General features: G+C 43.3%; 1 protein-coding gene across 3 annotated transcripts in view; it reads right to left on the bottom strand.

The window, feature by feature from the left end:
- The window catches only part of LOC309343526 (sterol O-acyltransferase 1-like), a 47,681-nt gene extending 31,409 nt beyond the window's left edge, over positions 1-16,272 (bottom strand). For 2 of the 3 annotated variants that reach the window (XR_014157322.1, XM_081865162.1), the window contains exons 1-5: positions 15,972-16,272; positions 12,514-12,651; positions 3,195-3,253; positions 354-499; positions 219-278 (exon numbers count right to left, since the gene is read on the bottom strand). Coding sequence is in view for 2 of the 3 variants with exons in the window: in XM_081865162.1 (XP_081721288.1) it covers positions 219-278; positions 354-499; positions 3,195-3,253; positions 12,514-12,634 (386 nt within the window). In the remaining variant the exon portion in view is untranslated. Of the gene's footprint in view, positions 1-218; positions 279-353; positions 500-3,194; positions 3,254-12,513; positions 12,652-15,785; positions 15,810-15,971 lie in introns of those variants that run through there. The other variant, XM_081865163.1, reaches the window with a different exon arrangement.
- Between the last annotated feature and the right edge of the window lie 431 nt (positions 16,273-16,703).

The raw sequence follows: 16,703 nt of genomic DNA, 5'->3' as shown, positions 1-16,703 counted from the left end.
CATGGGAGTTGTAGGCCAAAAACACCTGAAGGGCTGAGGTTGAGGAAGCATACTTATAAAGGTTAGGAATACCTACTTTCAGTCTACACAGTATAAAAATGAATGGGATCTACTGGGTGGGAGAAGCGAGATGTGCAGATAAGCCACCCACCGGATCAAGGCAACTTTAACTTTAGCAAGGGCTCTAGTAAAATTTAAAATCTAATTAATATACTCACTCCAAGACAGACTTTCTAGCAACAAAAACTTTTCCGTCTTCTGGAGGTGCTCTTAATTCCCTGTGAAAAGAACAAATATTCAGCAACAAATCAACATATCAACTCTGCTTCAGGCTCAGCCAAGAACCAACATACTTGCTTTTGAAGCCACCGTCTTTCTCTGAGCACACGGCTGAGAAGGCAGGGGGCGAAGTCTCAAGCTGCACAGACTTTGCAATCAAGCCATTCACGAATTCTGTAAAGTGGCTGTCGATCCGCTGCATGAAAGCTGGCTTCATTTGCTGATAAAATTTGGAGGGAGGAAGGAATAAAAAAGAGAACACCTTAAGTATACAGTGGTACCTCGGGTTACATACGCTTCAGGTTACACACTCCGCTAACCCAGAAATAGTGCTTCAGGCTAAGAACTTTGCTTCAGGATAAGAACAGAAATCGGGCTCCAGCGGCACAGCAGCAGCAGGAGGCCCCATTAGCTAAAGTGGTGCCTCGGGTTAAGAACAGTTTCAGGTTAAGAACAGACCTCCGGAATGAATTAAGTACTTAACCTGAGGTACCACTGTAATTGATAAGTATTGCCTGGAATTTGCCTGCTAAAATGGCATGTTACTCTTTACCTTCAAATGCAAGGCTGACTTCCTAACACCATGCTAACAACAAATCATGAACATGTCTCATTTCCTGACAACTGACGATATATTCTTGGACCCCAGTCAAAGTCACGGCCAGTGGGGACAATGGTCAGCGCTGATAGGACTTCCCAGTCCAGCAACATCTGGTTCCCCATTCCTGGTTTAAGCCACCTATCAGCAGCTCCCCATGAATGAGGAAGTAAAGTAGCCAACTGCAGGGCCTTTCTAAGAAAATCATAGTTAGCCCAGCTGCCTCCCATCTGGCTTACACTCAACATATCTGACAGAAATCTGACCAGAAAACTGACTTGTTCTGCAGGGGCTTTTTGTTTTGTTTTTGTTATACTAGTCAAATACCAACCATATGCAAAACACATTCTATTAGTCTATTAAATTTAAGGAAAGCTGAGAAGTCCAAGAACAGGATATAAGAAGCCACCATGATCACCCACAAAATGCTCAGTTCTGGTTAACTCCCCACCATACACACAAATATTCTTTTAAAAGGAACAGCTAACAGTTTAATGAAGTTGCTTCCGAGGTGGCGCCCTGGCCAGCAGAACCCAAGAAAAAGGTCTCCCGCAACTATTCCCATTGGAGGGAAGAATGTCTAAAGAAATTAAACAGGGAAACACATTTCACTTAGGATTTCCCACGCATTTTTAGAAGTTTGGCACTAAGATTGCTTTGATGTGGTATTTTATTTGGGCGGCAGGGGCAAGGGCAGCAACAGCAGAGAGGAATACTCTTGTACTTCCAGAGTTATTAAAAAAACAGAAGCTGTGATGGCTGACATTAAGCAAGAGGAGCAAACAAGTGTGATAGGAAGTTTTCGGGCTGCTTTGCTTAGCGCAGGGTATTCACAAAGCAGAGGGTGTTTTGTTTGTTTGTTTACAAATTAAAGGGCTGATTGATCTGCCATTGCCAAGCTCCACACAGTCAACAAAGAATGATGCCAAGAGAGAGTGAAAAATAAACAAAGAGAAAGAACCAAGAGAAGGGAAAGCAAGCTACAGGGTTTCTGCTGCACAGGGCAAACAGCACAGAGTTCTTGCTTTCCATGTAGCCCTGGGAATTTGCCTGGGGAATGAGGTCACCTGCTGTTATCCATTCACATATTGCAGACACAGCCCCAAAAAGAAAGGACTGTGTGCACTTTGCGGCTCCTTTTCCCTGAGGCAGTTGACATGCTGGCAAGACCTGTTGGGCTTCACTGCTGCCCCACCCGAAACTAGGAAGATGTATCCTGCTCTCCTCTATCTGCTCACTACCAGGAAAAAGTCGGTAGGTGGATAAGCCAATTCCCAGGGAAGCTTCTCCACCATCTTCCCACTATTTAATTCCTGCTAAGTTCAAAGACTCAAAAGGGTACCCAGCAATAGTTCCAGAGCCACATGTGAATTCTCCCTACAGTCCAAAGCAGTAGCATGCCGGAACAGCCTAACCCCACAGTCTTCCAGTCCCAGTTGACCAAAACATGGATATGCAGCTCTTGTGGCTCTAGCTGCACTAAATATGAGCAGCAATGCTTTGGCTAGTGATGGATAGCCAGTCTGTGAGACTTTCTTCTTCTTAAAATAAAAGACTTTTATTTTTCACATACAACAGCAAATATCTGAGAACTTATCTGCTTTCTCATGCACTCACAATTCTCTTTTGTCCTGCTTTTTCTTTTAATGCATTTAAACACACATTTCACAAGATTTCTAAATGCATTTTGATATGCTTTCTTAGCGAAGAGCTGGAATATTTGAGAAAGGTGGAAGTGGGTGAATGGTTTAAGTTTCAATCTGGCCAGGAGGTGCAGATCAGGTTGTTATTGTTGGCATCCATCTGTCTCAAGAGACAATGGAGTGTGCCTCCGGGGATCAAACCAAATCAGGTTATTCATACTGGAATTCACAAAGAATGAATTCCTTAAGCATCCCACTTGGTAACAGACTAGAGGAGGAAAACAGCCTAGCCACCACCTGTGCCCTACAACAGCAGCTGAAGGTTTCTACGGCATCAAAGAAAAGCATGAACATTTGAAGGGTTGGGGATAATAAAAGTACAAAGGACTGCAATGGTTCAAATAAAATAAAATGTCAGAAGCCCTAGTTTTGATTTTCTGAGGAAGCATGATTAGATAGTTCTCCAGTTTATAAGAGCTCACAGCATTGTTTATAATTTTTGCATTTGAGGAAATCTTTCAGCAGCCCCAGTTTCAGTGACTCCCAATTTACAGGATTTAGGATTTCTAACAGGCCCATTCTATGCATAGATCTGTCACAAATGGGAGGTTTCTTTTGCTGTCTAGGGATTCCTCCTTGTCAACTCATATTAACTACAATTCAGGTAAGTTTACCTCAGCCTCCACCAAAAGCTGCATCTTTCGAGTGACCAAATGGTCAACGTCAACATGACCTAAGAGGGAAAAAACAAACTGTTGCTGTATTTTCAATGATAAATACAATAAATAAATAAATAAATAAATAAATATAAGTTGTCCGCAAGTATGAAAGGCAAAACAGGAAAAGCATGCAAACTGGAAATTTAAAGTATTTTAATATCAGTGCTGCAAATAAGTCCACAAATGTTACTAGCCCTCAAAATTTCACTTATTCCCCTACCCAGAGGTACCTGTATTAGTTGTCCACTACTGACCAAAAGGAAAAACAACCTATTCCAATATCCAAGGCTTCACTTCCTAGAGTGCATTAAAACCATAGTTAATTGAAAACTGTTTGAAAACTGTTTCATTTCTTTCAAAAACTTCCAGATTTTGGAGGTTCAAAGGGTAGCACTGAGTTGTTTGAATGCCCTTCCTTTCAGTAAGGTTCCAATGCCAACCATCCAATGCCAACCATCTCCTAAATCAGGAAGGGGTTTGCATTGGAATCCCTTGCTAAAACAAAGCAGGGAGTTTTCATGCAAAGCCTTTCCTGAATCCAGAAATGGCCTTGCAAGCCACATTGGACTCCTAATGGGCAAATCTTATTCTACAGGCTGAAAAGATAGAGGCGGCTTTGCCCTCCCAGACTTTAAATTATATTATGAAGCTGCATGTTTGGTATGGATTAGGGACTGGATGAAGTTGGAAAAGGAAGAAGCATTAGAACTGGAAGGACATGACAATAGATTTGGTTGGCATGCATATCTTTGGTATGGGAAAGGGAAAGTACATAAAAGTTTTTATAAGCAAATAATTAGGAAATCACTAATGAGAGTATGGGAGAGATATAAAGATTTATTAGAACAGAAGACTCCTTGGTGGCTTTCACCACATCGAGCTTTGCAGCTTAAACCACTTGGAAAGAAAGGAAAGTGGCTTACGTATGCTGACTTGTTAAAGGGTCAAGAAGGAAAATGGAAATTAAGAGATCATTTTCAGAGTTGGTTACATTATTGGCAAGTACACGAGATATACAGAGAAGATAACAAGAAAGGATTCAGTTATACGACATCTAGATTTCAGAAGGAAGTTGTGGAAGGGAAAGTAAAGTTGCTGAAAGGCACATATAGGATTCTGCTAGAATGGGAAACAAGAGATGAGGAGGTGAAATCAGTCATGATTAATGGGCACAAGATATAGGCCATAACATAATGTTTGAAGATTGGGAAAGATTGTGGAAATTTGATTTAAAATTTACAGACTGTTCTTTACTGAAAGAAAGCTACAGTGGTACCTCGGATTACATACACTTCAGGTTACATACGCTTCAGGTTGCAGACTCCGCTAACCCAGAAATAGTACCTCAGGTTAAGAACTTTGCTTCAGGATGAGAACAGAAATTGTGCTCCGACGGCGCGGCAGCAGCAGGAGGCCCCATTAGCTAAAGTGGTGCTTCAGGTTAAGAACAGTTTCAAGTTAAGAACAGTCCTCCGGAACGAATTAAGTACTTAACCCGAGATACCACTGTATATGAAAATGATGTATAGATGGTATATAACACCGGTACAGATAGCAAGAATGTACAAAACTGGCTCAAATATATGTTGGAAATGTAAGAAAAAAGAAGGGACTTTTTATCATATGTGGTAGAATTGTAGCGATTTTTTTAAAAAAATTGGGAAATGATATACAATGAACTGAAGAGAATGTTCCAATTAACATTTGTAAAAAAGCCTGAAGCATTTTTGTTAGGGACTGTAGGAAAAGACCTGCCAAGGAAATTGAAGAACATATTCATGTATGCGACAGTGGCAGCAAGAGTCTTAATAACACAAGGACGGAAGAATGAAGAAATCCTGACAAAAGAACTGTGGCAAGGGAAATTGATAGACTATGTGGAACTGGCGGAATTGCCGCACAAACTGCATGATAAGGACAACTGTGACTTTAAAGAAGAATGGGAACCTTTTACAAAGTACTTAAAGAAACAACAAAATGAACTGGACTCCTTGGCAGGTTTTGAATAAACAAACACAAATTTATTATTGGTAACTTATAGACAGATAAGTTAAAGATCTTTACAATTTTATAATATCCAGAGAATAACATGTGCTGAAAAACCAGAGAGAGGAGCTGAGGAAAGTCCGGGCAGGGGTGGGTGGGAGGGTGGGTTTTTCCTGGGGAGGGGGGAAGGGAAATTAGGGGGGAAATTAGGATGATATGTCTTTGATAAATTGTTATACTGAAATTCTATACACACACACACACACACACACACATGCTATTGTTATTCCACAGGCTGGAGGTTCACCACCCCCACATACCCTGTAAGGCAAAAGGTGTTTTTCCCCACCTAAAATTAAAAACTTTAGTTGGTAAAAAGCATTTGAATTATACTTTTCTTTATACAGAGTGATAGGTAAAATAGCACCAAGTTTAGCACTTGTTTTTTGTGCGGTTTTATATAAGAGTGTAAATCTCAATTTTAGTTTTCTTTGCTGTTCTTTCCTCATGTTCCTCTTTAGTGGTTAAGAGCGGTAGTCTCGTAATCTGGTGAACCAGGTTCGCTTCCCCGCTCCTCCACACGCAGCTGCTGGGTGACTTTGGGCCAGTCACACTTCTCTGAAGTCTCTCAGCCCCACTCACCTCACAGAGTGTTTGTTGTGGGGGAGGAAGGGAAAGGAGAATGTTAGCCACTTTGAGACTCCACAAAACGTACTGTATCATTGGCACTGTGACAAACATCTTTGAACATCATTTATTGCTACATCACATACATTGCCAAAGGTAGGTCTTAATTACTGCAACAAATATTAATTAATTGTTGCAACAAGCTCTGCAGACATGTGCAAACAGGATGGGTAGCCACTGTTAACACACTTGTAACAGGGAAGATGTGCCAGAAATGTGCGCACATGATGCCTCCCTCTTCAGTAGTTTCTGATAGGCATAGTTCCAAGAGGCAGAAGGAAAGAGGCTGCTTATTTATGTTGCACTGTGCATACACACTCCAAGCACCATACGCCTATGAAAGCTCATTTCTACATATCCCTCTTTATCTCCAAGCTCAAGAGGGCTGCATCAGGGACACTCACCTGGAACAATGATGCAAGTGCAATTTCTCCTTGCTGTAGGCATGGAATACAGGTTACAAACACTTCGGGTTACAGACTCTGCTAACCTGGAAGTAGTACCTCGGGTTAAGAACTTTGCCCCAGGATGAGAACAGAAATCGCACGGCAGCAGTGCAGCAGCAGCAGCAGGAGGCCCCATTAGTAAAAGTGGTACCTCAGGTTAAGAACGGTTTCAAGTTCAGAACGGACCTCCAGAACAAATTAAGTTCGTAACCAGAGGTACCACTGTACCTAGATATCTTTTTGTATCATCACTTACTTTTGAGAGGCGTCTTCCATGAATACGGTCTTAAGTGTTAAAAATAGGATTCCGTTCTGGTTGCTGTTGCCAATTCCTTCTTTCCCAATATTTCCAGACCACAGATCAAAATCTCACCCAACTCTTGCATTAAAATCACCCAGGAGGATGATTTTATCTTTCTTAGGCATCTCTGTTAAGATGGTATCCAACTGAGAGTAAAAAAATTCTTTTAATTCTTCATCAGCATCCAGTGTTGGTGGATGAGGGCTTAGAATAGTAGCCAGTTAGTTTTTGGCGAGTTTTATTCGAAGTGTTGAAAGTTGCTCATTAATGCCAGTAGGTACTTCTGACAAAAGCTTCACAAGATCGTTTTTGATAGCAAAGCCTACTCCAGGTATTTGACGTTCTTGTTCAGGTAGACCTTTCCAAAAGAATGTGTAGCCTCCTTTTTCTTCCTTCAGTTGTTCCTCTCCTGCTCTTTGAGTTACTTGAACCCCTACAATTTCAATGCTGAAACGTTGCAACTCTCTTGCAATGATGACAGTTCTGCATTCGGGATGCTCATTATCTGTGTTATCCCACAAAGTCCGTATATTCCATGTTCCAAAGTTCAATTCTATTTTACAGCCGCTGGGTGGTGACCCCACTGGGCATGGTAATCCAGGCAGGGAAAAGGGGAGGCAGACTATGTTTAGGGTACCTTTTCTAGCCCCTTCCCCTTTTCAGAGTGAGCAGAGTGGATCCTAAACAGGGCTGCTCAGTCATGGATACAGCTGCCGAGCTGCTCAACTGCCTCATTCCTTGAGTCGAAACAAGTGAATCTGTATCCACCATCATGACTAGGGGCTTCCAGATTTCACGGTCCTGCCCCTGTTGCCATTTGCCAATCACTATGGGACTTTTTGGGTTTGGGATTGGGGTGGGTTTTTGGAAGACGCCTGTGCTTGAATTTGTTTTATGTGTGTAGACCAGTGCACCCTGACCAACGCACAGACTTCACAGCAAGGCTCTATTCCGATGGCATGAGTATAATGACAACCGGTAGATTCTTTTTGTATAATATTTTTTATTAATATTCCGTTTTATAATATTTAAACACATCTTCATTATCCACTTTACCTCTTTTGCTCATATGAGCCTGTCGACTTCCCTCCCTCCCGACTCATAGTTTTCAAAAATTATTTGTATATCATAGCATTTATACATTTTTCCTTTCACTCATTCAGAATATCACAATTTTTAAATAACTATAAAAGGGTAGTGACAATTATTGTTACAAGTCTTCTTACAACCCTGCTAGTGTTGTTAGTTGTTTACAACGGTCCTTCAAGTATTGTATAAATTTACTCCAGTCTTTTTGGAAAGCTTGATCACGTTGGTTTCGGATTTTTCCGGTCAGCTTCGCCAATTCCACAAGCTCCATCATCTTCACCTGCCACTCTTCTTTCGTTAGTATTTCTTGTTCTTTCCATTTTGGGGCTAAAAGGATTCTTGCTGCAGTTGTTGCATACATAAACAGTTTTTGATCTCCCTTTGGTATCTCTTCACCCACTATACCAACAACCAGTAGATTCTTATCTGCTGCAGCTTTCATCCACCTACACAGCTGTTGTAACATGCCACTTGTTAGCTTCCATCTGCTCTGCCATTGAGGATTTCTTGAATCATTCTTTGTCTAGTTCCTCCCCTTTGATCTTACTGCCTTGGGTGTCCTTGCTGGGAGTACAAGACTCCTGACAGCTTCACTCTCAAGGTTTCATAGGAACATGCAAGCCCACCAACAAGGTGATGATCCAGCGAGTGATCCTACCCCTTGTTGTTGTTGTTTAGTCATTTAGTCGTGTCCGACTCTTTGTGACCCCCTGGACCAGAGCACGCCAGGCACTCCTGTCTTCCACTGCCTCCTGCAGTTTGGTCAAACTCATGCTGGTAGCTTCGAGAACACTGTCCAATCATCTCGTCCTCTGTCGTCCCCTTCTCCTTGTGCCCTTAATCTTTCCCAACATCCGGGTCTTTTCCAGGGAGTCTTCTCTTCTCATGAGGTGGCCAAAGCACTGGAGCCTCAGCTTCACGATCTGTCCTTCCAGTGAGCACTCAGGGCTGATTTCCTTCAGAATGGAGAGGTTTGATCTTCTTGCAGTCCACGGGACTCTCAAGAGTCTCCTCCAGCACCAGAATTCAAAAGCATCAATTCTTCGGCGATCAGCATCCAGTTCTCACTTCCATACATCACTACTGTGGCTGGATGGTTACGTGGGAGCCGGTTGAAGTTAAATCCTTCAAAGACAGAGGTCCTCTGGCTGGGGCCGGACGATATGGGATTGAGGGGGCAACTCCCATCTCTTGCGGGGGTGCAATTAGTGCCAGCACCGTCCGTTAAGAGTTTGGGTGTAATCTTCGATACCTCCCTCTCTATGGAGGCGCAGATTACAGCTATAACAAAGGCGGCATTTTTTCATCTCCGCCAAGCTAAGCAGTTGGTCCCTTATCTCTCTCGCCCTGACCTAGCCACTGTGATCCATGCGACGGTCACCTCCAGACTGGATTATTGTAACTCGCTCTACGTGGGGCTGCCCTTGAGACTGACCCAGAAACTCCAGCGGGTGCAGAATGCCGCGGCGAGACTCCTTATGGGGCTTCGCTGCGAGATCACATTCAGCCGGTACTATACCAGCTGCACTGGCTCCCGGTGGAGTACAGGATCAGGTTTAAGGTGCTGGTTTTAACCTTTAAAGCCCTATACGGCCTAGGACCCTCGTACCTACGGGACCGCCTCTCCTGGTATGCCCCACAGAGAAACCTACGGTCTGCAAATAATAACATCCTCAAGGTCCCAGACCTCAGAGAGGTTAGGCTGGCCTCAACTAGAGCCAGGGCCTTCTCGGCTGCGGCTCCAATCTGGTGGAATGCTCTGTCACAAGAGACTAGGGCCCTGCGGGACCTGACATCCTTCCGCAGGGCCTGCAAGACAGAGTTGTTCCACCAGGCCTTTGGTCAGGGCGCAGCCTGACTCCCTCCTCTGGCAACCTGCACAGAATCTTGCTTAATTAGTTGCCATTAATTTGATTTTAATTGATTTTTATAATGAAATATTTTTAGAATGTGTGAATATCTGATTGTTTGATTGTTTGATTGTTGTTAGCTGCCCTGAGCCCGGCTTCGGCTGGGGAGGGCGGGATATAAATAAAATTATTATTTATTATTATTATTATTATTATTATTATTATTATTACTACTACTGGGAAAACCATAGCTTTAACTATACAGACCTATCAACCATGTTCCAGTGTATGACTGAGACTCCAATGCAGATCCAGTATCAGGGATGGAGATCGTGTGGACCTCCAGTTGTTGCTGGACTATAGCTCCCTGACCACTAGCCATCCTGGGAGTTGGGAGTCCAGCAATATGAGGACAAGTGGTTCTGCATCCCTGCCAGCTATGCCTCTCACCCTCGGAGCCCTCTGCAGTGATTTTAATCCATACAAACAAGATGGGAGGAACTACACGTCATCCTTCTGTGACAGAAGGATCTAAAAAGTCACATACCTTGGCAAGAACCTTTGGGCAGGCATTGCCAGCAAGGGCTTCCCCTCTCCAACAGCTAATTGCCCAGTTGGAAGGTATCATGCAGAGACATCAGCACACACACACAAACACACTCTGCAAGCCCTTTAGCCCTTGTAGAATGAAAGCTTTAAAGCAAAGCACACAGACACCATTCAAAGAAACAGTTTTGGGAGATTTGAGCCTGCTCCTACATTTTAGTGATTTTAGCCAATGAGTGAAGTCAGAGCTGTAACTGGCAAGTGCTGGAAAGAAAGGAGGACTTAAGAGAAAAGTCTATGAGGAATGATATCAATTTTCTGAGCAAGGTGTCAAGCGGCTACCAGCGACTTTCGGCTGCTTGCCCAGGAATGTATAAAGACAAGGGAATGTTTCTTACTGTCCGCTTTTTATTCAGTATTTACAGAGAGAGGCTATAGAACCCGGCCTCTTGGATAATGGCATTGTCCCGAGTGAATCTCCCCCCTCCCCCCCGTCTCTCCCACTTCCTCATTCGCCATTCTCATCGTCTCTCCCACAGGTGCTGCTATGTGCCCTCTGTCTTTGAGCTCTTTGCTCTCCTACTTTTAAGGCTCACCAGGTTCTGGGAGATGGAAGGTCTGGGATGCTTTCTAATAACAACCTGTCAGCTGGGTGTTGTTCTGTCTCTCCCATTATTTCCCAGCTTTCCCCCTCATCTGCCTCTGAGCTGTGACCAAACCCCTGTTGTAAATCTATACTGTCTTCCTCTTCCTCCTCCCTGGAAGGGTCAAGCTAGGGAGGCGGTCTCCAACATCCTCCTCTGACCAGTCTCTGACACAAAGTTGGTGGAACATGATGCTGGGGAGATGATAAAAGATGTAAGAAATCATATCTGTGATTGAAGATGGGAATGAACTGTGTGAGATGTATATAGGACACTGGTTAAATTGTGGAGTAGGCACATGTTTCTTCCTCCTGTGGTTTCAGCATCCCATCGCTGGCAACATTTCCTTCTGATGCTACAGCCTTTGCCAACCTGGTGTCATGACAAGTTTTGGACCACAACCCCCCATCCAAGCACCTGGAAGGCACAAGGTTAGTGAAGGCTGTCATAGTGCAACAATGCACATCTGTACACATAGCCCACCAGAAGTAGGACCCTGCGCAGGCTTCACATGCAGCACAGAAATTTGTAGGAGCAAAAGCAGTCCAGAAAATGAAGTATGGAGATGCAGAGGAGTCAGCTGGGGAAGCCTGGGATGAGAATCAACATCCTATACCCCTTTTAAATGTGTTTTATTTTCAAATTGACAGACCACAATTAGGGTCATTGCTCAGCCTCCCAAAGGTCCTGTTCCCTGGAGACAGGGTCTGAGCTTTCAAACAGGACTGAACTTACAATGTTGAGTGCTGTGAGGATAGAAAACAGGAGCAGCTTGAAAACACAATTTGCCAGCTATGCAAATTCATCATAACTCAATTTGTCATTTGAGTTCTAAGCTATGGTTAGAATCCAGTGGTCATCGATATGACAACCCTAAGTGCACGATAGTTTACAAGATGTGCTTTGTCGTAGGGTGTGTGTAGCAACACAACAATTAATCCACTTTACAGATGTGCCAACAGGTCCAAAAAGATTCTTATATTTATTCAGATAAGATTTCTGCAGTTACTGATAAAGAAATCTCATAAATGCATCTACACCAGGGATTGGCAACCTAAGGCCCGCGGGCAGGGAAAGGCTGGTTGGGCAAGTGCACCTCATTCTGCGCACACAAAGACTTGGTGGAATCCCACCCGACCACAATAACGTGGCCTGAAGAGCAAGTGTCTGTCAGAGTAAGCCGTACTGGGTCAGATGAACTGCTGGTCCAACTCAGTAGAAGGCAGTTTCACACCCAGCTTGAATTTGAGTAAACAAGCTTAGCAATGAATGCCAGTATTCATATTTTTAGGCAAATATCTGGTAGCTGTTGAAACAAAAACTACAACACGGATAATTTAGGTATAGATACTTTTCCTAGTCAGGTCATACTAGTTCTCTAGAAGAATCCCCTCCGCTGGCTTCACAAATTTGGCACACAGCTAAAAGAAAATTAGTCAGGGAACAAATACAGTGCTAAGGTCAAGTTATTAGCACAAGGCAAACACGCTCAGAACTGGCTGAGTACCACGTTGAACTACACCACCAAAAATACATGCACTGGGTTGTAGTCAACAAGGTTTTATTCAGAATAAACCCACTGAACATGGTGAACACTGGAAACAATTGGATTCATATTTACTTCAGATCTTTTGTTCACATGCAGATTTAAAATCATTTCACTGCTTATCATTTCATCTGCTAAATCAGGTAAGATCTCTGTGGTTACTGATGAAGAAATCTCACCATTGCTTGATTGTGGGAAAGACCAGTCTGCTTCATGCCTCTTTGACAAGTCTTCTTTCTCTTCTGCAGTCTCATAAGTTGATCGGCGATTCCTTACGGAGATATTTTCTTCACCCACCATGGTGTCAGGCTAACACACTGTAGAGGAGAAAACTTACTCTTATGAAGTACCTCAGCTTTTTATGACCATGCATTTATCATTCTTTATTATATGATGTATAATTACAATCATTCTAAGAACTTCAGTGCTCTCTCAATCTTTCTTTTACAAAACAAGTCCCTAGGCATCCTGGCTGCCAGAAAACATTTCTAAATACACCACTTCAGACTGATGAAAGTTGTGAAAGTAGAGTATAGGGTTTGTTCAAAACCACAAACTATTCCCTTCACTCTCTGAATCAGCCTCTTTCAATCTTGGTTGGGTCCCCAGATGTTGTTGAACTACAATTCCCATCATCTTTGACCACAGGTCTTCCTAGCTAGGAATGATGGGACTTGTATACATCTCAGGATGTATGGTTAAAAAGCTGCCTTAAACTTGTATCTTTCAAAAGATTTGTTTTGGTTGATTACACTGGTCAACAACAAATTTGTTGTCTGCATTTTTTCAGCTGATTTGGGATGAATCTGATGCGCTGAATCCAAAAATCACATTGGTTCTGCTCAATCAGGTCAAGTTTTTGAGCTATGGCCACATGTCTTTTTTACGTTTTTGTTCACATGTACACTTGTGTGGAGCATTTTAGAAGAAGTTGGTGGGGGTAAAATGCCTTGTCAAATAATTGTTTTGATTGGAAATGATTATTTTAATGACAAGAAGTATTCAGGTCTGATAGTTCTGGGTGATTATGTCGAAAAGGGATCAGTTCGAAGTCATAAAACCTCGAAATCTTCCATAAATTGGTCCAGCAAAGCATAAAGTTGGGGGATCAAAACTAAGTTAATGGGGCAGCCGCCCCACGAAGTATCCTGATCTTCAATCAGCACGTTGTCCTGTAGCTCATTGTGATGAAATTCCAGTGCCTATCTTCAGAGAACTTCCTGACATTAGTGACGAAGATGCCTCCAGTGTTGAAGGACATGAAGAAGAAGAAGTGGTTCTTGAAGATGATGCTCCACATCCATTTTCCCAAAAGGAGTTGAATGATCTAGTTCGCGACCTCAGCTTGTCAAAGGACTCTGCCGAACTGTTGGCATCCAGATTGAAGGAAAAAAACCTCCTCTCTGACAGTGCTCACATCAGCTTCTTGTGCAACAGGCATCAAGAGTACCTCCGTTTTTTCTCGGAAGAGAAGGACTTGGTGTACTGTGCAGATATTGTGCAGCTTCTGCTCAAGCTTGGAGTGCCACAGTACGAACCCAAAGATTGGAGACTGTTCATTGACAGCAGCAAGCGATCACTGAAATGTGTTCTGCTACACAACGTCAACCAGTTTGCCTCTATACCCCTGGTTCACTCGAGTACACTGAAGGAGAACTATGAAGCGGTGAAGTATGTGCTGGAGAAAATTGGTTATGATCAGCATAAGTGGTTTATTTGTGTTGACCTGAAGATGGTGAACTTTTTGTTGGGACAACAGTCTGGCTTCACCAAGTACCCATGTTTTCTGTGCATGTGGGATAGTAGGGACTGTGCTCAGCATTACACGAAGAAGGACTGGCCTGTGCAGGAGGAATTGGTGCCTTGCAAAGAAAGGAACATCATCAATGACCCTCTGGTGGACAGAGACAGAATACTCTTTCCACCACTGCACATCAAGCTCGGCTTAATCAAGCAGTTCACCAAGGCTCTGGACAAGGATAGTGACTGCTTCACTTACTTGTGCCAGGCTTTTCCAGGATTGACCATGGAGAAGTTGAAAGCTGGCATCTTTGACGGTCCTCAGATCTGCCAGCTCATCAGAGATCCAGAGTTCGGAAACTCAATGATCGAAGTGGAACTGGAAGCGTGGAAGGCATTTGTTCTGGTAGTGAAGAACTTTCTTGGCAACAATAAGGCCAGAAACTACGTAGAACTTGTCAACAACATGCTGACTGCTTTCAGAAACCTGGGCTGCAACATGAGCATCAAGATGCACTACCTATTTTTCTGGCAGAATCCGAGACCAGGGAGAGGAGTTGGTGGAAGAAGACTGGAAGAAATTTAAAGACTATTTACAGAAACACTATAAAATTATTGAATGTTAATGGTGTTGAAATGAAATGAAGAGGTTTTAGCAATAAGGCAAAGGAATATGTAAAAATGGATTGATATTAGATGAAAATTCAAAGTTATAATATGTGAAGATAGGAAATTAAGGGTAAATTAAGAGGGTATGGATTTGCTGAACTAATTATTAAATGGAATACAAAAAAGGGAGGTGTGAGGAAGTCATGAAAATAAGTAAATGAGTGGTAAGATAATAGAAAGAGGGATTTAGTTTTAACTACTTTTACTTTTCTTTGCTATTTTTATCTTGTACTTTCTGTAGTTTTTTTTTTACTATTTTTGTAATTTTTTTCTTGTTGGAAAATTTAATAAACATCTTTTTTTTTAAAAAAAAAGATGCACTGCCTATTTTCACATATGGACCAGTTTCCTGAGAACCTGGGTTCAATGAGTGACAAGCAGGGGGAGAGATTCCATCAGGACATGAAAGAGATGGAGACCAGGTATCAGGGTCGCTAGGATCCAGTCATGATGACTGACTACTGTTGGACTCTGAAGAGAGACCTCCGTGCTGCTGAGCATTCCAGGAGTTCCAAGAAACAGAAGTTCAAGCCCCGAAGTTTGAAAAATGGTGAAGCAACATGCAATTTACCTTTATCAATGCCCACCATTCAGTTTACAGAAAACCTGACCTGATGGAGAGAAACGGATGCCATTTCCTGATTCAGCAGTGCAAAAATACCTTAAATCAGTTGTAGAAATCTAGACAACATTCAAAAAGTAAAAAATTGTTGCCCAGTGTTATTAATGGAAGTTAAAATGGCAGGAAATGTTATCTTTGTTCCTTTAAAATCTTCCATAAGGATAAGATTTCGCCATTTGCAGCCCTTGTGTTTAAGGTGACATCTCAGTTTGGTGGGATAAATCACACATACACAGCACTTTTTTGCCGCCAGTTCTGGTGATCCTTAACAAACCTTTTGCCCAACTACACAGCCCTTTCCCCAAGCTCTAATTAAACCAGAAATCGTACAAATAACCAAAGTTTTCCATTTCATCCAAGTTAGAAAACTATGCTTCCCACTTCCCAGCTTGGAACCCGGTGGGCTCAGCCTTTACGCACGGAAAGGAGAGGAGGAAGAGGGGACGGACAGGCTTCCTTCGCTCCATCTCCTCTCCCCACACACCATCGCTCCCTCTCGACGGCGACCGGGGAGATTCAGGAGGGGTACCTGCGCCCCCTCTCCCGGCCCTTCGCCGCCCCTCGCCCCAGTCCGAGTCCCATCACCACCGTCCCCGGAGCGCCCACCTGAGTCTCCGTGTCTCTCTCCCCCTTGCGTCTTTTGCAGCTCCGCAAGCGGAGCGGAGCACTATATGGCTTGGCTCCTCCTCTGCCTTCGTCAGGGCATGTAGGCGAAAGAGGAGGCGAAGTCGGAGGAGGAGATGGGAACAAGATACGTCGCTGCCCCCTTTGGAAACAGAATGGTGGACTAAATCACGCAGGAGGGACCTTTGGTCCTCCAGATGTTGCCAAAGGACAACTCCCAGCATCCTTGGACATTGGCTATGCTTGCTAGAGCTGATGGGAGGTTGGGAGCTTTGAGGATGGGAGGTTGTTCAGCAACATCTGGAGGGACAATGGTTCAGCACACCTGGGCTAGTTAGCTAATCCAGCAGTGCTTATGTTTCAGTCGAACAGTGCCACCTAAAGGCACCTTGCAGAAAACTATACAGTTGGGAGATAACGGTAATGATTCAAGGCAAGCTGACGCAGGAAACTCTCCCACGGCGTTTAATACAGCTTGTGCCAAGGGAAGTGTTCGTAGTATGGCAGCCAGCCTCATGAGATTTTTTGTGGAATTAGAATATGGCAACCCCATTTTGGAACCAGGATATGGCACGCACCTTGTCACACGGGGCAGCCAAAGAGGGCAGTTTTAATGGTAGAAAACAGCAGACCCATTGCTAGTCTGTAACATGGGCACAAGGGCATTAATTTGTGCAAGCTGTTTTTCTTTCTATTTTTGATTAAGAAATATGC

Source organism: Podarcis erhardii (genome assembly GCF_964252035.2).
Source record: "Podarcis erhardii genome assembly, chromosome: 6".
NCBI lineage: Eukaryota > Metazoa > Chordata > Lepidosauria > Squamata > Lacertidae > Podarcis > Podarcis erhardii.
Note: the sequence above shows the minus strand (reverse complement) of the source record. Positions and strands in the feature narration are given on the sequence as shown.